Source organism: Chiloscyllium plagiosum, chromosome 13, assembly GCF_004010195.1.
Source record: "Chiloscyllium plagiosum isolate BGI_BamShark_2017 chromosome 13, ASM401019v2, whole genome shotgun sequence".
Classification (NCBI taxonomy): domain Eukaryota; kingdom Metazoa; phylum Chordata; class Chondrichthyes; order Orectolobiformes; family Hemiscylliidae; genus Chiloscyllium; species Chiloscyllium plagiosum.
The window spans coordinates 56,048,597-56,073,273 of NC_057722.1; the positions used below are offsets into that span (position 1 = coordinate 56,048,597).

At 39.7% G+C, this 24,677-nt stretch overlaps 1 protein-coding gene across 29 annotated transcripts in view; it reads right to left on the minus strand.

Moving 5' to 3' along the window:
- The window catches only part of dlg1b (discs large MAGUK scaffold protein 1b), a 471,082-nt gene that overhangs the window by 60,850 nt on the left and 385,555 nt on the right, over positions 1-24,677 (minus strand). For all 29 annotated transcript variants that reach the window (XM_043702491.1, XM_043702499.1, XM_043702490.1 and 26 more), the window contains 2 exons: positions 11,468-11,624; positions 10,113-10,215 (listed from right to left, as the gene is read on the minus strand). In XM_043702491.1, coding sequence (XP_043558426.1) covers positions 10,113-10,215; positions 11,468-11,624 — 260 coding nt within the window. The remainder of the gene's footprint in view (positions 1-10,112; positions 10,216-11,467; positions 11,625-24,677) is intronic.

Below are 24,677 nucleotides of genomic sequence, written 5' to 3' on the forward strand. Positions count from 1 at the left end.
TTTATTAGAATTAACAGCATTGTAAGAAATGACACTTGTACAATTCACTCTATCAGAGGACTATTTCATTACTGAGACTAATGAATAAACAGTCTTTCTTAATATGGACATTAATGTTCAGATTAATCCATGATAAGTGGAAGACGAAACAGCAGTTTCAACAGTCATTTTTTAAAAAAAAAGGTAGTAGCAGGCCAAGAGCTCCTCTTTAATTATGCAGTTATGTCCATGTTTGGGCCAAGACTGTAATGAGCACAGTGACTAGGTCATGGCTATTCAAGTGTTGCCTGATAGAAATGCTGAAAAGAACTTTCATCGCTTTGCTGATGATTAGTAGACTGATGGAGTGTTTAGTTGACAGGTTGGATTAGTCTTGCATTTTGTGTACAGGACATACTTGAGCAATTCTACAAATTGTCGTTGAGATACCAATGTTGCAGTTGCACTGGAATAGCTTGGCCAGGAGAAGATTGTTCTGGATGATAGGTTCTCAGCGAAACACTACTGGGCTGTGACCACAGCCCTCAGCTGTTATATTGTGTTCTTATATAACTGAGCACCACCTGAAGGTCTGGAAGACAGCTCATTTTATTAACATACGAAGGTGCTAACACATGTCCTCACTCTTCTATGCCCACGTATGGAACCCATTGTATCTTTGCACAGTTCCATGCAAAGTTCCAGGCCATGACTGGACATTAATCAGTCAACACAGAAACACAAGATCCTGGATAATACACAATATTAGAGATACTGGGATTTTTGTTTGGAAGGATTTGGAGTTGAAACTAAGATTTTATCATTAAGAACCTAAGAATTAAACAGAGTAGGGAATTCAGCCCCTTGTCTACTCCATCTTTTTTAAGAGCATGGCTGATCTTACCACAGCCTCACCACCACTCTCCAAAACCATTCAACCCATTACTATTTAAAACCTGTCTGCTTATCTCTTTAAATTTCAGTGCCCAGCATCCCCTGTACTCTGGAGTAGTGATTCCACCGATTCACAACCTTTTGAGAGAAGTAATTCCTCATCTGTTCTAAATCCTACCACCCTTTAGCCTAAACTATGACCTCTTGTTCTAGATTGCCCCAGAAAGGGAACATCTTTTCTACCTCAACTTTGTCAATCCCTATTAGCATATTATATAACTCTATTGGATCTCCACTCATCTTTCTGATCTCTTCTCATAAAACAAGCCTTTAATCTCTGGAATTAATCGAGTGAATCTTCTCTGAACTGCCTCCAATGCAATTACAATCTTCCTCAAAGAAGAGGGAACCAAAACTATATGCAGCACTCCAGATATCTTGTACAGTTGCAACAATACTGCTCTACTTTGATAATCCATTGCTTTAGCAATAAATACCAGAATTTAATTTGCCCTCCTTATTACCTATTGTACCTGCATACTAGTTTTCTACAATTCATGCATGAGGACACCCAGATTCCTCTGCACTGAAATATTTTGAAGATTCCCTCTATTTAGATAATAAATTGTTTTTCTATTCTTCTAACCAAAATGGATAATTTTGAACTTAACCGTATAAATCTTTATCTGTCAAATCTTGGCCTGTTCATCTAAGGTATTCACACCCGTTTGTAAATTTCTTATTTCTTCATCACAACGTAGCTTTTCCACCTATTTTTGTATCATCTCCAAATGTGGCTATAGTATATTCTGTCCTTGCATCTCAGACATTAATACAGGCTGCAGACAGCTGGGGCCCCAAGGGCCTAACCCTATAGCACCACACTAGTTACATCTTGTCAACCAGAAAAAAAGACCCATTTATTCTGCCTCTCTGCTTTCTGTTGGTTAACAAATCCCTCTATTCAAGCTGGTATACTACCCATAACCCCATGTGATCTTACTTTTGTATTAACCTTTTGCGCAGCTCCTTATCAAATGTCTTTTGGAAGTCCAGGTACCTGACATCTAAAGGAACCTCAATTTGCTTGTTACATCTTCAAAGAACTCTAACAAAATAGACAATCACAATTTACTCTTCACAAAGTCATGCTGACTCTCATGGATTGCACTTTGATTTTTCAAATGTCCTGTTGCTCCTTCCTGAACAATGGACTCAAACAATTTTTCAATACCCGACATTAAAGCTGCTGGTCTATAGTTCCCAGACCAGCAGGTGAGAAAGTAAACTTTTTTCTGTTATCAATGTAAGTTGTGTTGCTTAAGAACATCTGGAGCCTCCTGTGAATATGGTTAAGTGATTAACCATGCTAAACCAATTACAAGAATTAAAATATTATTTATTAAGTCAGGTCTCATTCTGGGATCTGGCTTGTTCAGTAGTACCATCAACTCTGATCATAAAATACTGCACAACATTTTTAAAAATTCACTCATGAGTCATGGATGTCGCTGGCTGACCAGCATTTATTGCTCATCCCTACGTGCCCTTGAGAAGGTGGTGGCGAGCTAACTTCTTAAACTGCTGCAGTCCACCTACAGCTGGTTGAAACTCAATACCATAAGAGAGGGAATTCGAGAATTTTGACCCAGTGATAGTGAAATAACAGAAATATATATTTCCAAGTCAGGATGGTGAGTGACTTGGAGGGGAACGTGCAGGTGGTGGTATTCCCAAGTATCCGCTACTCTTAGTCTTCTAGATGGAATGAGGTTTAGAAGATGCTGTTTGAGGATCTTTGGTGATCTGCTGCAGTGCGTCTTCCAGATAGTACACACGACTGCGACTGAGCATCGGTGGTGGTTGTGGTGCCAATCAAGCAGGCTGCTTTGCCCTGGATTGTGTCAAGCTTCATGAATGTTACTGGAGCTGTAGGCAAATGGGGATTACTCCATCACACTCCTGACTTGTGCCTTATAGATGGTGGACAGGCTTTGGGCAATCAGACAGGTTACTTGCCACAGTATTTCTAGCCTCTGACCTGCTCTTGTAGCCACTGTGATTAGTTGCATTTCTGGTGTGTGGTTACCCTAAGGATGTTGATAGGGGGATTCAGCAGTTGTAACATCATTGAGTTTCAAGGGATGGTGGTTAGATTGCCTTTTATTGGTGATGGCCATAGCTTGGAATTTGTGTGGCATGAATGTTACTTGCCACTTATCAACCGAAGCAGCTGATTTCTCAACAGGTGCTGCTTGACAGCACTGTTGATGACACAGTCTAGATTAGACTGGTGGTGGAAAAGCACAGGTCAGGCAGCATCCGAGGAGCAGGAAAATTGATGTTTCGGGCAAAAGCCCTTCAGCAGGAATGTTGATGACACAGTCCATCGCTTTACTGTTAATTGAAAGTAGACTGATGGGACAGTAATTGCCCTGGTTAGATTTGTCCTGCTTGTTTTGTGAAGGACATAACTCAATTTTCTACATGGTCATGTAGATGCCAGTGTCGTAGAAAAGCTTGGCGATTGACTATTTTGTATTCGATCAAATTCCACCATCTGCTGCGGCGGTTTTCGAACCTGCACCCTGAGGACGTTAGTTGAGTTTCTAGATTAATAGTTGGGAAAATAGTAACACAGCAGCAAGTCAAAGTTCAAACTGTTTCCCAATGCTACCTATTAGAGTCTCAACCCCAGAGAATTCTTTTTTGTCTAAAAACAAAGTGCTGGAGAAACACAGTAGGTCTGACAGAACATGAGGAAAACAGAGTTAACATTGAATTCGGTGATATCTTGTCAGAATTGAAAGCAGATATGAAATGTTGACATTTATGCCAATGACATTTTTTTGTGTGGGAAGAAAAAGAGGTGAGATGGTTCCCTGCCCGACCACTCCATATCCACGCCGTGATTAGCATAAATATCATAATTTCCCAGCTGCTTTCAGTTCTAAAAAGTGTCACTGAACTCAAAATGCCAACTTTTTCTCTCCATATATCCTGCCAGACCTGCTGAGTTTCTCCAGCACTTTATTTTTGTTTCAGATCTCCAGCTGGTATGTTAATTTATATTTCTACCTCAACTCTAGATTTCCACTTAACTGACTCCTTCCAGTTTCTCATCTTTTGACCGTAGAGACAATTTTTTAACTCCTCTTCGCATCTGCAGGAATAAAGTTTCATAGTTGTGAGGGCCTGGACTTTCTCATTTCTAATTACTTGAAGATTCATTACGAGTTGTCCTGGCTTAAAAACTCTGAAGAGTAGAAAACAGTTCTGCTGAAATGAATGGTTCCCCGAAATTGTAATCTGCTCTCCTTCTAGGAGGACTGTTTTTTTCAGGCATTTGTTCTGCTTGACATAAACCCCACAGTATAGCCATGTTATTGATCAAGATCAGAGGGTTCTGCTAAGCAACTGGCTGAAGTCAAATAGCTTCTTAGTAATAGTAAATTTAGGTCAATGTTCCAGAATGACTTTGACCTTTTTGACCAAAATACCTCTGTCTTCATTTTAGAATCCAACTTCCAAAAATGATAATATCTATTAATGCACCTTCATTAGTTTCTTGTTTTAATATACATTGGAATGAATAAAATATTACAACTTTTAAAATAATAATTTTCAAAATATCCAAACAGTGCACCACCAAAACTTGCTGTTGCCACTTGGTATAAAGGTGATAAATAATTAACCATCCCATTATGCCAGAAGAAGCTTCAAGACCTTCTTCAACTCACTCCACAGAAGTAGGAATTGTTTATCACCATTAAAAGTGAGCTATGAACCAAATGACTACATTTATAAACAAAGAAGTTTATGCCCAAAATAGCTTTTAATTGAAGCTTTTGCAATCGCTTCAAGGAGTGATGCTTTTTGAAATACACATATTTAGAATTTAGTTGTAAGCAACAGATCGTCCATGCACCCAAAACAAAGAGGCATGTACACAGTTTAACCTCTGATAATTCAGTCAGTCATTGTTAAGCTTAAAAATTATTGGGTTGTTCTTTCAAAGAGCTAGCAAAAAGGACATGGGACTGGATGGCCTCCAGCTTTGATATATTACTCCATAATCACGAAGTAAACAACATAAAGAACTCAAAGTAGGAATTCAGCTAATAATATCATTGTGAACTGCAATCTTTGAACTAAAAACAAACTGTGAAAACTGACTCCAGCAAGTTTGCTCCCTTAACATGAAGTAAAAGAATTCTATAGTTATATCCAAATGTTAAAAAAATGCACACATTAAAACATTAGATATATATTTTTATTGTACACACTCTAATTTTATGTAATTAATTCAAATAAATTCTGTCAACTGCAACAATTACACTAGGTGGTAGATGAGTGATCAAGTGAATATTAAAATCTTGAGTAGAAGGCAGCATGCCAGTAATCTAAAATACAAGGGTTCGTACACTAGAGAGCTCCACTAAGCCTATTTATTAAAACTGAACATATGACTAACAAATGAGTTTATCATGCTAAGTTACCTCATAAGAGTTTGAACTCTTCGCATCTAGTTTTAGGAAAGACCGCTCTGTAACTGGCTCCAGGCACTTTGGGCAAATTTAGTGCAATTAGGACAGCACTTTGAATGTTGTGGCTTGCTGGGATTTACAGAAACCATCCCAAACAGATGCCACATAGCGCTTTGGCTGAAGACAGAACAACTCCGAGCCACAAAAATTACAATTTTAAACATATGCTTGAACAGCAGGTTCAGTGTATTTTATGTAGGTTTATTGCTATTGCAAACTGTGCTTATAATCTTTCAGTCACCATGTTGCAACACAAGTGGGCAGCTCCAGAATTGAATACAAAGACCATGCTGAATGTCCAGTAACATTAAGTATAGTGATATGTATAACATACACAGAAATCTAGAATCCTTATAAATATGTACAATGGAATAGCATTCTAATACTGGTCAATTGCTGAACTTAAATACCAATAACTATGTTTAACAGAAGGCCCCGAGTTGTTACACTGCACCTTTGTGCGAGCAAACAGATGTCTTAACTGTAGTGACAAGTAAAATGCCTCTTCCAATTAAACAGAAACAATTTAACACACTGTGCAAGTTAATATTTAGTTTATTTCCTCCAGAATAATATTCAATGCTGTCCACATATGGGCCTTGATGGCTTGCTGGGCAAGATTAATAAATCGTTTCTGTTCTGCAGTACCCTCCTCAAAGCAACATTGCTCAGGTGAACATAATTAACATCAAAATTAATAGACATTCCTTGGGGCAATATGTATCATCAGTCTTGTTACATGTGGTGTGAGAAAATGAGATGTCTTTTCTTGGCATAGAGCCAGAGAAAGTCTCTGTTAATGATAAACTAACAGAAGACCCTGAACCACAGCTTTTCAAAGCACCCTGCAAATTTCTAATTGCGTGAATATAAAGCATGGAATGAGGGGGAAACAAACATCCAACAAGTTCCAACTTTCCCAAGTCCTGACACTATTTATCATTATGTAGTCCTAGCATAAAAAATAATCTCGAGGGACTCAACCAAAGGTAATGTCTTCAAGAAGCTAGAGTTATAGCACACACTCCCAAACAATTATAGAGTCAAACTATAGGTATTCATTTCATAATTAAAGCTCACGATTAATGTTTGATCACTACATTCTAAAGACGATAAGTCAATGTCATATACCATCTATACCGTCATGTTGTCTAAAGCTTTCATCTTCACTATTCACCACAGTCTCAAGACTTAACATCGATCCAGCTGAAAGAAGCAAAGATAACGAGGCAGACTAACAAATGGATAGTCAAAATGATCATATCAAGGATGGTCATGACTAACCCGATTCCAGTCTCAACATCACTTGCCTATCTGTCGCCTCTCCATAATCCTCCACTCCATTGCAAACCAAAAATCTCAGCTTTAAATATATTTAACGATCCAACCTCCAGTGTCCACAAGGAAACAGAATTATTCATTTCCCTCTTTAATGTGAGACGTTACTTGTAAACTCATGTCCCTTGTTCTAGGTTTCTCCATGAAGGGGAGCAACTGAACGTCACCTGATGAAGCCTCATTCAACATGTTGTGAAACTTGAAAGGGTTCAGAAAAGATTTACAAGGATGTTGCCAGGGTTGAAGGATCTCAGCTATAAGGAGAGGCTGAACAGGCTGGGGCTGTTTTCCCTGGAGCGTCGGAGGCTGAGGGGTGACCTTACAGAGGTTCATAAAATCATGAGGGGCATGGATAGGATAAACAGACAAAGCTTTTTTCCCTGGGATCAGGGAGTCCAGAACAAGAGGGCATAGGTTTAGGGTGAGAGGGGAAAAATATAAAAGAGACCAAAGGGGCAACTTTTTCATACAGAGGGTGGTGCGTGTATGAAATGAGCTGCCAGAGGAAGTGGTGAGGCTGGTTACAATTGCAACATTTAAGAGGCATTTGGATGGGTATATGAATAGGGAGGGGTTGGACGGATATGGGCCGGGTGCTGGCAGGTGGGACTAGATTGGGTTGGGATATCTGGTCAGCTTGGATGGGTTGGAACAAAGGGTCTGTTTCCCTGCTGTATATCTCTATGACTCTATGAGTTGCAACATGTGAAAAACTCATTCCTCCCAGCAATCAGCACATCGCAATGGAATTTCTAATGAAATTACATCTCTCCTTAAGCAAGGAGACCAACATGGCAATTCCACCAATGCCTTGCACACTTCTAGCAAAACTTCCTTCCATTTAAACTACACCCCCCTTACAAAGGCAAATCTTCCATTTGCTTACTTGTTTTCTCTGTATGCTTTTTTGAGATTTACATACAAGGAAACCAAGATCACTTTGTGCAATAGCACTCTGAAGTCTCTTTCCATTTAAATAATGTTTTTCTATTTTCTCCAAAGTGAGCACTTCATATTTTCAGATTGTACTGCATCTACCAAATTTTTGCCCATTCAATTAAGTGACTTGCACGTCTTTGTGGACTCTGCATTCTTCTCACACATACTTTCCTACTTATCTTTGAACTGTCAGTAAATTTGGCTAAAGAAGATCCCTTCATTGAAGGCATTAATGAAGACTGTAAACTGTTGAGGCTGCAATATGGATTCCTGCATCACTCCACTCGCTAGTTTACTAATAGAATATTTCTTTTTTTTGTTTCCTGTTAGGTAGTCAATTCTTTATCCATGCTAATAAATCATTTCCACGTTCTCAATCTTCTATCTTGTATAGTAAGCTTATGGAATGTGGCACCTTATGGAATGCGGCACCTTATGGAATGCCTTATTAAAAATCCAAATACACCTAATCTACTGGTTCCCCTTTATCCACCGTCCTTGTTGCTTTCTCCAAGTGTTCAGCCAATTGCAAACTGTTATAATCCTAGCGGATGTAATTACTGAATAAGTCAAATTACAGAATGAAATCTGGCTTGACAGATCATATTTTATTTAGAATGGCAGTCTTTCACTGAAACTTAAATAGACAAAGCTTCAGATTTGGTTTTAATAATAAATAGTTTATTACACAAACACAATACAAACCAAGCTGTCTATAAATGAACAGTTTAAAAGAATTTAAAACACATGGCAATATAAAATCCATCTACTCCCTTATACCCATTACCCTTCAGTTCCTCAATAAAGTCAGAGAAATTTTCCTTCCTTGCTTAATCTGTAAGTTTGACTTAACTGCTTTGTTAGTAGACAAGCAGGAGGCTGGAAGAACACAGCAAGCCAAGCAACATCAGGAGGTGGGGAAGTCAATATTTCGATATAACCTTTTTTCAGGGTTATACCCGCAGGGTTAAACCTGAAAGTTGACTTCTCCGCCACCTGATGGTGCCTGGTTTGCTGTGCTCTTCCAACCTCCTCCTCGTCCATTTTGGATTCCAATATCTGCAGCTTTTTTGTCTTTATTTGCTTGCTGCCTCAATTACTGTTCTGTGAACTGTGAAGTATTTTCCTGAATCCTCACACCACAGATGTTAGACTTTCTCAAGTGATGTAGTTGACAAATGATAAGCAACAAATGGAAGACCACTACAGCAGGCGTAATACAGTACAATTAAATGAACATCTATAAGCTATTTGTTAGATAACTCCATTTACAAACAGTGACGGATCCTGAATGATACATCCAAATATCGTTAGAAAGAATATCTACATCTATGCTCAGTTCCTGCTTTAACCCAACAACGGGGATTGGCTGCATCAAATTTCAGTTTATGATCATCCTGAATTTCAAATCCTAAATTCCAAATAATCATTAGCCATTAAGATAAAATTAAACCCTGCTCCATAAGCAGAGATTGGGCCTTCTCAATGCATCCAACATGCTTACAATGTCTACCCACATTCAAGGTGGTTTTGGTGACTCACGAAAGACAATCATCCTCATCTTCGACGGATAGCCAATTATTATGAAAATAAGGCAATAATATGGAATTTAATGAAAAATTAATGAACATTAGTGAATTAGTTTCTTTGAGACAATTATAGAGTCAGTTATACAGCACGGAAGCAGACCTTTCTGTCCAACTTGTCCATGCTGACCAGATATCCTAAATTGATCTAATCATTTTTTCCAGCAATTTGCACCTATTGCTCTAAACCTTTCCTCTTCATATACCCATCTGGATACCTTTTAAATGTTCTAATTGTACCACTTCCTCTGGCAACTTTTGTCACACACGCACCACCCTCGATGTGAAAATGTTGCTCCTTTGGTCCCTTTGACATCTTTCCCATCTCACCTTAAACCTATGTCCTATTGTTTTGGACTCCCCCACCCTGGGGAAAAGTCTTTGGCTATTCACCCTATCCATGCCCCTCATGATTTTATAAACCTCTGCAACCTCACCCCTCAGCCTTCAATTCTTTGAGAATATTACCATATGTAGATTCATTTTCAATGTATGAAACCAATAACCAAAAATTCACATTCTTGTACATCAGCAAATTTTAAATGGGATTATTGAGAGACACTCACTGAACAATTTATACATAATTAATATATTGAAAATTACACTTCCAATGGAGACAGATTGAAAAGCTAATCATGTCTGAGTAACTAATAGAAAACACACACCGGATATTTTGTAAACGCTCATCAGGAAACACCAGACATTTTAATCCATTATTTTAACATCTTGCTTAAGGTTGACCAAATATACAGCTGTAGCACGACACTTATATAAAAGTACAACATTAATTTGTTTCCTGAATGAAGTTTAACTGCTCGAAAACACTCACCTTCAGGCCTATATTGTGCCACAATTGTGACTGCTTGCCCAGCATTTTTCAGTGCTGCTGCTGCCTGCTCATGAGTGGCACTCCGCAAATCAATACCATTCACCTGCATCAAAGAGAGATTTGAAATCCAAGTTTTGAAATGAACACTCAGACCTTTTGTGCATCCCTGCAACATTCAAGTATTAATTTCAGAAAGTAGCATATCAGTTACATCCATAATTACATAATTAACACTTCTAAAAATTCAAACTAAGTTATTTAACTTTTAATGATTGAGATCCTGAAACACTTGCTTCACTGTCTCCTGTCAGTGAAGTGCAAAAGGAGAGCAACAACTTCTTTAAAAGAACTGTTGTGCATGTGTAATCTGTATTTTTAAAAAATTATTTGCAAGCATTAAATTGACATCCAATAAACATATAGCTCCTCAGTCTGCTTCAACAATTCCATAACAAAACAGAGGCAGCTGAAAAGTCTAAACAGCACAAGATAAGGAAAGATTAAAGCTAAGTCCATCACCTTCAAAAGAGTCAAGAAATTATTTGTAAATGTTGATTTACTGCAACATGGAAAAGGGGGGGTGGGATGGTGATGACAGTGAAATTTTATCTTTAGATATTCCATTTCAAGCAGTAAACGTCACAGTGCTATCAGCACCTATTCCTAATTTTACACTGAATTGAGAAGAGAGTCTATTTTAGGTAAATGTATTTTGATTTCTATGGATGTGATTAATGCGAGAGATAAACGTTTAACCAACAGAAAATGTGTACCGAAGCTGCTTGGCTTTTACATTTCCTGTTTTGAATTTAGTGTGTTAATATAGAATTATTTTTTCCCCTGCAGACAGGGAACAAACATTGCTGTTACTTAAATCATTGTTCCTTTCTCAATCTAATGTCAATATAAATCACTGCTGGTCCATAATCTTAAATCCTAGCATGGATAAATTTTACTTTATATAACAAGTCTTTACTTGTGAAAATTGACCTATTAAAAATAAAGGAATCTACTCAATTAAATTAATCAATACTGGTTTGATTCAAATATTTCACAGATCTTCAGAGATAATCCATGTGCAGAACAAATGTGGGATATTTTGCTTTAATAAGTTAACAGTCAAAAATTCCATGCAATCCCTCTCTATGCAGTTACCATTGAGATTTTAATAGATGTGTAAAAATGATTAGAAGTTCATTGATGGGTTTTGGGAAGCAGAGTAAAGCAATCAGGGCATTCAGGAAATAAGCTTAAGGGGGTTGATAATTCCATCAAAAGGCAACTCCACAAAAACAAAGCTACTAGACTGATCAGGGAATAAAGAAATTTAAACTTCAAGATGTTGGGAGTTGTACCGAAATAATCCTGTCCCCTTTTCTTAGTTCACCGCTCAGGTCAGCTGGGCCTCCTGCCAATATGAAGGAAATAAAAATTCCTTCCCCATCTTCACCACCGACAATATTAAAGCCCAGACCAGTTGATCCTCGATGTAGCACCACCTTTCTGGGTTCCCTAGAATAACAAAAAAAAAGTTAAAGAAGCAACTTACCAAATACTCAGCTCAATTTGTTTCATTAGAGTAAATTATTATTAGAGAATGTTTTCTCAGATCAAGCCAAGTGTGCACTGGACAAGGTTGAACATACAGTTAATGGCTAGAGAGATTATTAAAGCCCTTGCAGGCATAAACACAGACACCATATAGTGGCAGAGTTACTTTCAAAACATTGATTCACTGGGTGTGCTTCTATTCACACTCTTCTGGCTTTTAGAAGTAGAAGGAAATGTGGAAAAGTGTGAAAAGAGGACGTGAATTGAATCTGTGGAAGACATATTTCCTGCAAGATGACATCCTTGAAGACATTATTTTAAAAATTTAGAGAACAGTTAAGTTGTTTTCCTCGTAAACCCAGTCAGGAAAGCAACAGGAAAAATGAACCACAGTTCCTGCTCCTCCTCTCTATTGGATATACCAAATCAGACTCAAGATCAGTCCAACTGGTTTGAAGAAAGGGACAGCTAGATAATGGTTACTTAGACAAACCACCAGAGTGCTCTAAACGGATACTGCTAGACGAAAGTTAAGCATTTCAGCAGAAAACATCTACTGTCCCGAGGAATAAAAACTGAAAGAACTGCGGATGATGTAAATCAGAAACAAAAACAGAAGTTGCTGGAAAAGCCCAGCAGGTCCGGCAGCATCTGTGAAGAGAAATCAAGAGTTAAATTGTTGGGTCTGGTGACCCTTCCTCAGAACTGACGGTAGCTGGGTTTATATGGAGAAGATAGGGTTGAGGGGAGGGTCTTGCCACCCCCAACCCCACACATCAGGCCTAGTTATCACATAATCTGCCATTAGACACTATTGTTCACCACTAACCATCTCTATTAACAGCCATTCACTCTCCCAACCAGATTTTTATCCACTACTTTGTCTGTCCAACTATCTTCTTTCTCTTAGAGCTCTATCCCCACCTATCATTTACTCCTTACCCCACTCATCATTGATAGCCATAGATGAGGTGCTGGAGGTTGGCTAATGTGGTGCCACTATATGAGAAAGGTGATGAGGAAAGTGAGGGGACTATACACCAGTGAGTCTGACAATGGTGAAGTGCAAGTTGTTGTAGAGAATTCTGAGAGGCAGGATTTACAAGTATTTGTAAAGGCAAGGACTGATTTGGGATAGTCAACATAGCATAGAGCGTGGAAAAGAGTGTCTCATTAACTTGATTGAGATTATTTTTGAAGAAGTGAAAAAGGGGACTGATGATAACAGAGTGATGGGCGTGATCTATATGGACTTCAGTAAGGCGTTCAACAAGGTTTCTCATGGTAGACTGGTTAGCAAGGTTAGATCACAGAATACAGGGAGAACTAGGGATAGTAAAGGCATTTGGTATGCTTTCCTTTATTGGTCAGAGTATTAAATATAGGTGTTGAGAGGTCATGTTGCAACTGTACAGGATATTGGTTAGGTCACTGTTGGAATATTGCGTGCAATTCTGATCTCCTTCCTAACGGAAGAATGTTGTGAAACTTGAAAGGGTTCAGAAAAGATTTACAAGGATGTTACCAAGGTTGGAGGATTTGAGATACAGGGAGAGGTTGAATAGGTGAGGGCTGTTTTCCCTGGAGTATCGGAGGCTGAGGGGTGACCTTATAGAGGTTCACAAAATCATGAGAGGCGTGGATAGGATAAATAAACAAAGGTCTTTTCCCTGGGGTGGGGGAGTCCAGAACTAGAGGGCATTGGTTTAGGGTGAGAGGGGAAAGATATAAAAGGGACTTAAGGGGCAACGTTTTCACGTGGAGGGTGGTACATGTATGGAATGAGCCGCCAGAGGAAGTGGTGGAGGCTGGTACAACTGCACCATTTAAAAGGCACTTGGATGGGTATATGAATAGGAAGGGTTTGAAGAGATATGGGCCAGGTGCTGGCAAGTGGGACTAGATTAGGTTGGAATATCTGGTGGCATGGATGATTTGGACCAAAGGGACTGTTTCCAAGCTGTACATCTCTATGACTCTATTTGGAGACAGAACTGGCTTGAAATCAGAAGGCAGAGGGTAGTGGTGCATGGTTGCTTTTCAGACTGGGGGCCTGTGACCAGCGTTGTGCCACATGGATTTGTGCTGGGTTTTCCACTGCTTTTTGTCATTTATATAAATGATTTTGGTGTGAACATAGGAGGTAGAGTTAATAAGTTTGCAGATGGCACTAAAATTGGAGATGTAGTGGACAGCGAAGAAGATTACCTCACAGTACAATGGGATCTTGATCAGATGGGCCAATGGGCTGAGGATTGGCAAATGGAGTTTAAATGTGAGATACTGCATTTTGGAAAGGCTTGTGCACAGCAATTTGAGTTGAGAGATGGAACTGAAAATGGAGGTTTCTCTGATGGGGCAAAATATGCTAAATTGATGGATACGAAGGGCAATATTATTTAGAATTTGAGGAAGGTCAGTGATAAAATAAGCACTTACAGCAGTAAACACCTGCATTTTCCCCTCACACCTGCTGTTCAGGCTGACCAACATCAGGGGGCAGCAAACTTCTACATTATTGATCAAGTATTTTTTTAAACCTAAAAGTTAATACAAATCTAACTACTGCTCAAAGATGTAGGTTGTTCAATTTTGGATGCAAGGCCATCTTTCACGGCCACAGGCCATCCTGGCCAGTGACTTATTTTTGGAGTATCATCCGTGCTGTCATGCAGAAACTGCATCAGCAAGATCTTACAAACCGCAACGTGAAACTGATTATATATAGTCTGGTTTAGTTATGTTGCTTGAGGGATAACTGTTGACCAGGACACGAGGAAGCGTTCTCTGCACTTCTTTGAAGTAGTGGTAAGAATCTTTTACCTCCACCTAAAAGGACAGATATACGTCAACTTCATATCCAATGCCGGCTTAATGTCTTATTTGAAAATTGACATTTCAGTTAGTGCCTCACTGGGAACATCAACAACCTTTCGCTCCCGATACAACTGTGCTCCCACTGAGCCATGGCTTACAATTCATTTTTTATAGGATTACAAATCAAACACAGATTCTAAGTGTTTATGCAACTAAGTTAAAAGTAGACCAAATATTATGAATTTTGGCAGCCACGTCAGGTAAGATTTGGTCACTATTTATATTCATAACATGTTCCTGCTTCAGTGGAAGTATCATAGGTTTCTACACCTTACGTTTGAGGTATTTTTCTTGCTCTCTACATCCTCAATACGAGTGCACTCTGGATTATTTACATCAATGATCATAGACCTTCCAATTCAATTAAGAGAAAATGTGTGGCCAGAATGAAGACTCTCAATCCCATCATGAAACCTTGATTCTGGTCATTAGCTGTCTATGCCTGAGGAATAAGCCGATGCAGAGTTGATGCAAACTGTAACACTGAATTTCGTAATCTGCACCATCTACTGGCTAATCTGCTAGTACACAAAAAATACAGCAAACATTTTTAGCAGAAGCTGAACTCCATTCCCGGACAATGAGGTTTTCCATAAATGTCTTAAAAATGCATAAGCTATTAATTGACCAACATCCTTTACATGTGAATACATCATAACTGAACAAAAAATAATAAAAGGAACAAAAACTGATGCAATTTTTCCAAGCCTAATCATCTGCCCTGTTCACTAGTGCTTTACTTATATCATTTCAACTTTATCTTACTGAATAAGGTATTATACCCACTGACCATATAAATACATGCACACTTACTTCAGCTGCGCTAAATATAAATCCACTTTCTTATGCATTCACATCTGGATGTCAATTCCAAAAGAAAAACCTTCATGCTTGGTGTCCAGCTGTTGTATTACATAATTTGTTTTTATCACCAAATTGCAAGCAAATCTCAAACTGTCTCAGCATTGGAATTAGTTTAGTTTATTCCCCAGGAAATTTCCTTGCATTCTAAGAATACGGATCCACCTGATAAAGGTTTAAATCAAACCAAGCCAGCAGACTGGCTTCAATAACTACATGGCAGAAAACATTCTCAAAAGAAGCTGAATCCCATTTCTAGATTATGACATCCAAAAGTACACAAGTTATTAAATACAGGAACATTACTCAGATGTTAGAGTCATTCAGCATGAAAACAGATCCTTCAGACCAACCCATCCATGCCCCAAGTTTCCCAAACTAAAGATATCCCATTTGGTCCGTATCCCTCTAAACCTTCCCTATTCATATACTCACCCTTTTAAATATTGCAACTGTATCCGCATTGACCACTTCCTCTGGCAGTTCATCATCTGTCTGAAAAGATTGCTCCCCAGGTCCCTTTTAAAGCTTTCCCCTCTCACCTTAAACTTATGCCCTCTAGTTTTGAACTCCCCTAGACTCGGGAAAGGAGCTATGCTATTCACTTCATGATAGGAAAATTGGAAGGGTGGTGAACAGTGAGGATGATAGCCTTATACTATCTGAGTAAACTGCCAAAGCTTATCAATGGACTGGTCAAATGGACATCAGTAACAATGAAAATGGAATTCAACTTGGAAAAAAAAGCAATGCACTTGGGGAGGGCTAATGAAGCAAGCGATTTCATTGGGAATACTAGGTCCCTGAAAAGTCCTGAAGATCAGAAGGACTTTGATGTGCATGTACACAGATCTCCGAAGGTTGCAAAGCAGATAGATAAGGCGTCTAAAGAGGCCTATGGGATACTTCATAGAATACAAGCCAAGGGGGTTATGCTGATAATGTACAGGTATCTCCACCTTTTTGAAAGTTTGCTTTACGTCACTTTACTTTTACGAAAGACCTACATTGGTACCTGTTTTTGTTAACCAAAAGAAATTAGAAGAGGATTCTCACTTTTATGAGAAAAGTAATTGCTTCTTCGCTTTATGCCATTTCGGCTTACAAAAGGTTTCATAGGAGCACTCTACTTTTGGATAGCAGGGGAACCTGTATTACCCTCTACTGTGGTTAGCTCACAACTGGGCTACTGCATGCAGTTCTGGTCACCACATTTTAAGAGGGCTATGACTGTACTAGGCGGGTGCAGAGGACTTTACAAGGATGCTGCCTGTGCTGGAGGACCTGAATTATTTGGAAAGTTTAGATAGGCAAGGGCTGTTTCTTTGGACCAGCAAAGGTTGACAGCGGACTTAATGGAGCTGTATAAATGGATGAGGGACATAGATAGGATGGCACCTTTTCCATAAGTAGAGGAGTGAATAACCAGGGGCATAGACCTAGAGATAGAAGGCCAAGAGGAGAGTTGAACAGAAATTATTTCACCTAGAGGGAACTGGGACTCAAACACTCTGCCTGAAAGAATAGTTGAGTATTCATAACCAAATAAAAATAACTTTTATTTATCAGTACATTTAACAGAGTAAAGATACTTCCTAGGAACAACATAAAAAGGACAATGGCCAAAGCAGAAGACATTAGGACAAACTGTCTGAAGAAGGGGGCTGTAGTAGAGTTTAAAATAGGGGAGAGTGTCAGCATTACCACTAGATAGTGAAGGCATGGCTACTAATGGTGGGATTCATAATGTTATGATTCCAGCTTCTGGCAATATCAGACAAGAAAGATCCCAGAATGAAATCTAGCTTGATCAATCACGCATTTCATTTTTGTGGGTGGTAAATGGTGGCTAGTCACTGAAACATAAGCACTTGGGGCTGCAGATGGTCTTTGACAACAAATAAATAAAACTGCACATAAAAAACTACATTTAGAAAGACCTGAACATAAAGAGCAAAACAAAATTTCAATTTGCTTCCTAACATTATCCTTGACAAACATTTCCAATGAAAAAATTCACACCCATCTCAATTTTAAGTTTTTACTTAACTGTCTCCTCTTAGTTTCTTTTCCTCAAATTGAGGAGATTTTTGTGATTTTTTTCACGTCCGCAAGCACAATCTTTTCACAATTCTGCTGGCCGAAACAAGTGCAGTTGTAATAACTTGAAGATTTCCTTCCAAATACTCCTGGCTTGGAAGCTTCACAAACTAAAACACTTCATCTATCATGGCTGGTTCTCCTGAACAATAACTGAATTCTGCTGCTAGGCAAAAATTAAAACTTGCTTTTGAACTCAATTCCTAACTCTTCTTAACTCCGATCTTGAACCTTTGGTTCTGAAATCATACAGTGTAGAAGAGGTACTTCAAGTCAGCACTGACAAAAATATACCTAACTTAGTCGAACTTTCCAGCACTAGGGTCAATAGCCTTGAATGTTATCCAAGGAGGTTTTAAAGGATGCAAGGTTTCCCACTTCAACTAACTCCCAGGCAGTGCATTATAGGTTACCACCACCACCTGGGTGAAAAGGTTTTTCCTCAAATCACCCCTAAATCTCTTGGCTTTCTATTTAAAATCATGATGGACCCTTCAACTAAGGGAATCAGCTGCTTTCTATTCACCCTGTCCATGCCCCTCGTCATCTTATACACCTCTGTCTGGCTCCCTCCTTGTCTTCTCTGCTCCAAAGAAAATAGCTTGAGCTTATCTAGCCTCTTGCAATCCTCCATTCCAGGCAATACCCTGGTTAATCTCCATTGCAATCGCAGAAATGCAGCCAGTACTCCAGCTGTGGTGCAAACAAAGTCTGTACAGCTCCAACATCACCTCTTTGTTCTTATAATCAATACTATGACTGATAAAGGCAAGCATCTCATTTGTTGTAACTACCCTATTAACCTGTCCTGCTATCTTCAAGAGTCTGTGAACAAGCACCCCAAAATTCATCTGTTCCTCTGAGCTTCCTCGTGTCTTGCCAATCATTGGATACTCCCTTGACTTGTTACTTCTTCCTTCAAAACTGAACTATTAGCCTTGATGGGTTTATTCTGTCAGAAACCCCAACAGTATAAAGATTTTATCCATTGATATGACAGTAAGTTCTGCCCAGTATTTGACTGGTGCTATGTACTTCTTAGAATTTAGGTACTTAGATTAATGATCCAATTGACTTTGATATGTTTTTAAAAAATTCTGCAAAGAACTGTCCCACATTTATCTGCCTCCATTTTGAAAGCCAAACCTCAAAATCTCTCAATGAGAGAGGAGTGTTGGAGAAATGATGAACTGGAAGAAATTACAGTTCATGGAGCACATGGAGCGATATAAACTTGGGGAGGAAAATTTTTAAATGGGAGGTAACTGGGTTGCAGTTCAATGACTACAGGATATGAGGAGCAGAGTTTTGTATGAACTCCAGCTTAGGAAGAATCAAAGATGACAGCCTGACTGGGGAAGCATTGAAATAGTGGAGCCTGAAGTTCTGGATGAGTGACCCAGGAGCAGATAAGCTGAGGCAGGGTGGACATGAACATTACCACAGGAAGTCCCATTCAAGCCATACTGCTTCAAATTATATCACATTCCTCCAATGTTGCTGGGTCAAAATAGAACACTCATCCTAACAGCACTGTCATGTGGCCACTTCCAAGGACTGTAGCAGTTCAAAATCTATCTTAACGCTGTGCTCCTCGTTATTGACATTACTGACAAAATTCAGTGACATTACCACTATGCCACTGTCTCCCCTTAGCTGAATCACAAAGTGGTCAGTGGTCAGGTGACCAAAATTTTGATCAAACACATGGGCTTCAAGTGTCTTAATGGAGAAAAGCAACACCTAGAGGCAGGGAGATTGAGGAGGGAAACTCGAAAGCTTGAAGGCAAAGGAAATGAAGGTAAAATCATCAACAGTGGACCAATTAGACATCAAGGTGTTCAACCAGAATTACAAGACATATCTCCAGAAGGTTATGGGTTGGGAAGTATTTCAGAAACAGGGATGGGCATGTTCAAGAAGGAACTTGAAGACAAGGATGAGTGTTTCAAAAATAAGACATTCTTTGACTTGAAGCTTACGTACATCAGCAAGTACTGAGGTGACATGGGGACAGGACCAGCTGTAAATTTGCAAACAGAGTTTTAGATTACCTCAAATTTATGAAGGATGGAAATGAGAGGCCAGTCAGGATTGTTGGGACAGTTGGGATCAGAAGCAACAAAGGAAAAGATGAGAACTTCAGCAGTGGCAACAGCAGCTGAGCTGAGACTGGGTCAATGCTGTGTAATATTTTAGAGGTGAAAATAGATGGTCTTAAGAGACAGCACAAATGACTGATTGTCCTTCTCATGGTCAAATGACACCAAGGTATAAAGAGTCTAACTTAATCTCAGATCATTGCTGTACGGTTGGTTCAGAGATGGGAGGGGCACGAAACTAGTGGCCATGGAATAGGGACTCGTTCCTACAAACTCTTGGAATCCACTCAATGACTATAACTTTATCCAATGTACAAGTCACACTACTGTCAGCATTAACATCTCAGTGCAGAAAATAGTGTAGCAAATACAATATAGAAAGGTCTCGCAGGAACAACTATGTATCCCTTTTGGAAAAATATAATAACAATCAACTGGCACCACAAACAATTCTATTTTAATGTTGCATGCACATGGAGATCATTTGCTTTATCAACACATGATAGGTCACAGAACTATCACTCTTGTTTGTTTGCCTTCCGAACCTTAAATTGGTGCAAACTACAAGCCAATCAATTGCCCCTGGCTAGATCTGCTCTACCCTCAACTCCGTTATAGAGTCACAGAGATGTACAGCATGGAAACAAACCCTTCGGTCCAACTTGTCCATGCTGACCACATATCCCAAACCAATCTAGTCCCACTTACCAGCACCCAGCCCATATCCCTCCAAAACGTTCCTATTCATATACCCATCCAGATGCCTTTTAAATGTTGCAATTGTACCAGCCTCCATTACTTCCTCTGGTAGCTCATTCCATACCCGTACACCCTCTGAAAAAGTTGCCTCTTAGGTCTTTCCCCTCTCACCCTAAGCCTATGCCCTCTAATTCTGGACTCCCCGACCACAGGGAAATGACTTTGCCTATTTACCCTGTCCACGCCGCTCACGATTTTGTAAACCTCTAAGGTCACCCCTCAGCCTCCGACACTCCAGGAAAAACAACCCCTGCCCATTCAATATCTCCCTATAGCTCAAATCCTTACAAATTTGTTTCTCAATTTCCCTCTATTGGGGGTCTACAATACAATCCAAATAAGGTGACCATCCCCTTCTTATTTCTCAGTTCCAACTAAATAAGTTCTTTGGATGTATTTCCGGAAATATACTCCCTCAGTACAGCTGTAATGCTATACCCTTATCAAAATCTCAGAACCTGTAATCAGGACTGAAACGATCAGGCAAATACATTTTCACCAGTGTCACATAGTGGACAAATTATCTTTATATTCACTGCAATATCCAATATCCAGTCCAGCTGACTCCAGAGAATCCCATTATCTGATGCGAGTAATGCAGTGTATTTAATCACCTCCAGTATATATAACACTTCAATGTGTGATCCTGACACAAGCATAAACAATTCCCTGCTCACAGCTGTTTCCATTGCTCAGCACTTCTGAATGTCATTATATCCACAAAGAGCCTGCCATCCATCAATTTAATAGCTTCCTGTAAAAGATTCCACTTTCTTTTTAAAATAGTGACAGAGCCTTTGGTTCTCTCAGCCTTTACTATCTGGCACAATCTTCCAAAAGCCTTTTTAATGCAGTTACCGTGCACCCCACCTTCAAATACCTCTGAAAACCAACTTAGTTGAGCATGTTTATCATTTCCTCTTCTTTTCCTCCTTCACACTTTTGGGTCTCATTGTAGCCAACCTGAAACGTTTCGTTAAATCATGACACTGAAGCTCCAAAGCACTTGAATTATCATTTTTAAATAAAAGCATCTTCCCTTAGTCTATTTACGCCCAACATTAAGTAATATAAGAACATGTATTGGATGTGGTCAATTAAATTGTGATGTAGATTGGAGGAAAGATCCATGATTTGAAGGAGGGTGACTAAGAAGACATTGACCATATGACAGTGCAATACTTGGAGGTCAGCATGCCCTCTCTAAACTGCTCTTGGCTAAAACCATCATTACAAATGAGTCAATGCCTACTTTAGCAGATATCAATAGATTTTATTCATAGGTGATACCAGTATGAAATTTTTCCATTTCACCACTTGCTAAAGGATCTGACCCTGAGGAACCCTGTGAAGTGTCTTAATGTGTTCATATATTGAAAATGCAATAGCACAGGTGTTTAGGATGTTAAATTATTCACTTTTAAAAAATTACACCATTCTGTTTACTTCTGAGGAAGGGTCACTCGACTTGAAATGTTAAGTCTGTTTTCTGTCCACGGATGCTGCCAGACTGCTAAGTTTCTCCAGATGATAATGGGAAGTGTGAATAGTTGAAAATAGATTTTAGTAAGTTTTGAGAAGAGTTGTAGCTCAGATTGAGGTTCTGGATGTAAGTTTGCTCGCTGAGCTGGAAGGTTCATTTCCAGACGTTTTGTCACCCTACGAGGTAACATCTTCAGCGGGCCTCAGGTGAAGCACTGCTGATAATTCCTGCTTTCTATTTATGTTTGGGTTTCTTTGGGTTGGTTATGTCATTTCCTGTGGTGAAGTCTCTTCTTGTTCTTTTTCTCAGGGGGTGGTAGATGGGGTCTAACTCGATGTGTTTGTTGAGTGTGTTCCGGTTGGAAGGTCATGCTTCTAGGAATTCTCGTGTGTGTCTTTGTTTGGCTTGTCCGAGGATGTGTTGCCCCAGTCGAAGTGGTATCCTTCCTTCTCTGTATGTAAGGATACTGGTGAGAGAGGGTCATGTCGTTTTGTGGCTAGTTGGTGTTCATGTATCCTGGTGGTTTGTTTTCTGCCTATTGTCCAATGTAGTGTTTATTACAGTCCTTGTACAGTATTTTGGCTGAAAATGTGTTGCTGGAAAAGCGCAGCAGGTCAGGCAGCATCCAGGGAACAGGAGAATCGACGTTTCTGAAGAAGGGCTTATGCCCGAAACGTCGATTCTCCTGTTCCCTGGATGCTGCCTGACCTGCTGCGCTTTTCCAGCAACACATTTTCAGCTCTGATCTCCAGCATCTGCAGACCTCACTTTCTCCTTGTACAGTATTTTGTAAAGGACATTAGTTTTGCTTGTTGTCTATATAGGGTCTTTCAAGTTTATTAGCTGCTGTCTTAGTGTGTTGGTGGGTTTGTGGGCTACCATGATGCCAAGGGGTCTGGGTAGCCCACAAACCACTGCAACTGGGACAACACATCCATCCTAGGACAAGCCAAACAAAGACACATACGAGAATTCCTAGAAGCACGGCATTCCAACCAGAACTCTATCAACAAACACAGAGTTAGACCCCATCTACCACCCCCTGAGAAAAAGAACTGGAAATGACTTCACCACAGGAAATGGCATCACCACAGGAAATGACATCACCAACCCAAAGAAACCCAAACATATAAATAAAAAGCAGGACTTATCAGCAGTGCTTCACCTGAGGCCCACTGAATATGTTACCTAGTATGGCGACGAAATGAACCTTCCAGCTCAGCGAGCAAACCTACATCTTGAAAATAGATTTGCTGCACTGGGAATAACCCATACAGAACAAGACCTGGGAGTGGGGGGTTGGATAAAGAACATGGGGGAAGGTGTTCATGCTCTGAAATAGTTAATCATAGAATCCCTACAATGTGCAAACAGGCCTTTTGGCCCAACAAGCCCACACCTACCATGCCAAGAGTATCCCACCAAAACCATTCCCCTAGCCTATTACTTACATTTACCCCCTAACTATCCCTGAACTATGGGCAATTTAGCATGGCTAAACCTGCACATCTTTGTATTGTGGAAGGAAACCGGAGCACCAGAGGAAACGCATGCAGACACAGGGAGAATGTGCAAACTCCACACATACAGTTGCCCAAGGAATCAAACCTGGGTCCCTGGTGCTGTGGCAGCAGTGCTAACTACTGAGCACCCAGTTAAGCTGAATGTTGAGTTCGGAGGGCTGAAAGGTACTTAACAGAAGATTATGTGATGCTCCTCCAGCTTGCTTTGAGTTTTGCTGGAGCACTGCAGCAGACCGGAATCAAAAATATTAGCATGGGAGCATGGAATTGTGTTGAAATGGCAGGCAACTGTAAGCTCACAGTCATTTCTATCAAAAGAGCAAAGCTGTTATGCAAACCAGTCACCCAGTCTGCACTTTGTCTTCCTACCATAGTGGTGATTACATTGTGAGCAGTGAATACAGTAAACTACATTGAAGGAAGTGCAGGTAAATTGCTGCTTCATCTGGAAGGTGTGTGAGAGAACTTGGACAATGAAGGAGTGTGGGAGTGGAAGGGACTGTATGTCTGATGGTGGTATACCATTGGAGGTGGCAGAACATCATGAATGTGCTTTTTCAATTTTGACACTTTGTTAAATAGAACTGCAAGGATTCAATAAAATAATCCATTTTTATTTTATGCCTCATTCTGTTTGTCCACACACAGTTACTTTAAGCAAATAAATAGCAAAATATCTGGACACTTGTCAACCTTAACCAAGTTTACTCTGCACACCTGCACTTAAGTGAAACTCTTAGATTGCTGGACATTACTAGCGTACTCTACACTTGATGTGAATCACATTCACAAAGTCTGTGCTGCAACTATCAACAGCATTCTGCCCCTGCATAATATTTACAATGGAGGAAGGCAAGCAACAATTAACACTTATTTGCAATTGTATCTACATTTGCAAGGAATACTTTAATGCTCCAATTCTCCTCCTAATGAAAACTCTGTCACGTACACTTTGCACATGCACGTGAGAAGATTAAGGCTACTGTTAACAGACATATATTTTACTAAATTAACCCTGATGATTGCCAGAACACAATATCCAAAGTATTATGGCAACAGTAAGGGCCGTAAGCCTTCAAGCCAATTAACAGAAACATCAACTGCTGTGGGATCGACAATTGACAGAAACATTTAGAGAGAGAGAGAGAGAAAGAGAGAGAGAGTGAATATGAGTGAGAGTGTGTGAGTGAGAGTGAGAGTGTGAGAGAGAGAATGAGAGTGAGAGAGAGAGAGTAAGTGAGAGTGAGTGAGTGAGTGAGTGAGTGAGTGAGAGAGTGAGTGAGAGAGTGAGAGAGAGAGAGAGAGAGAG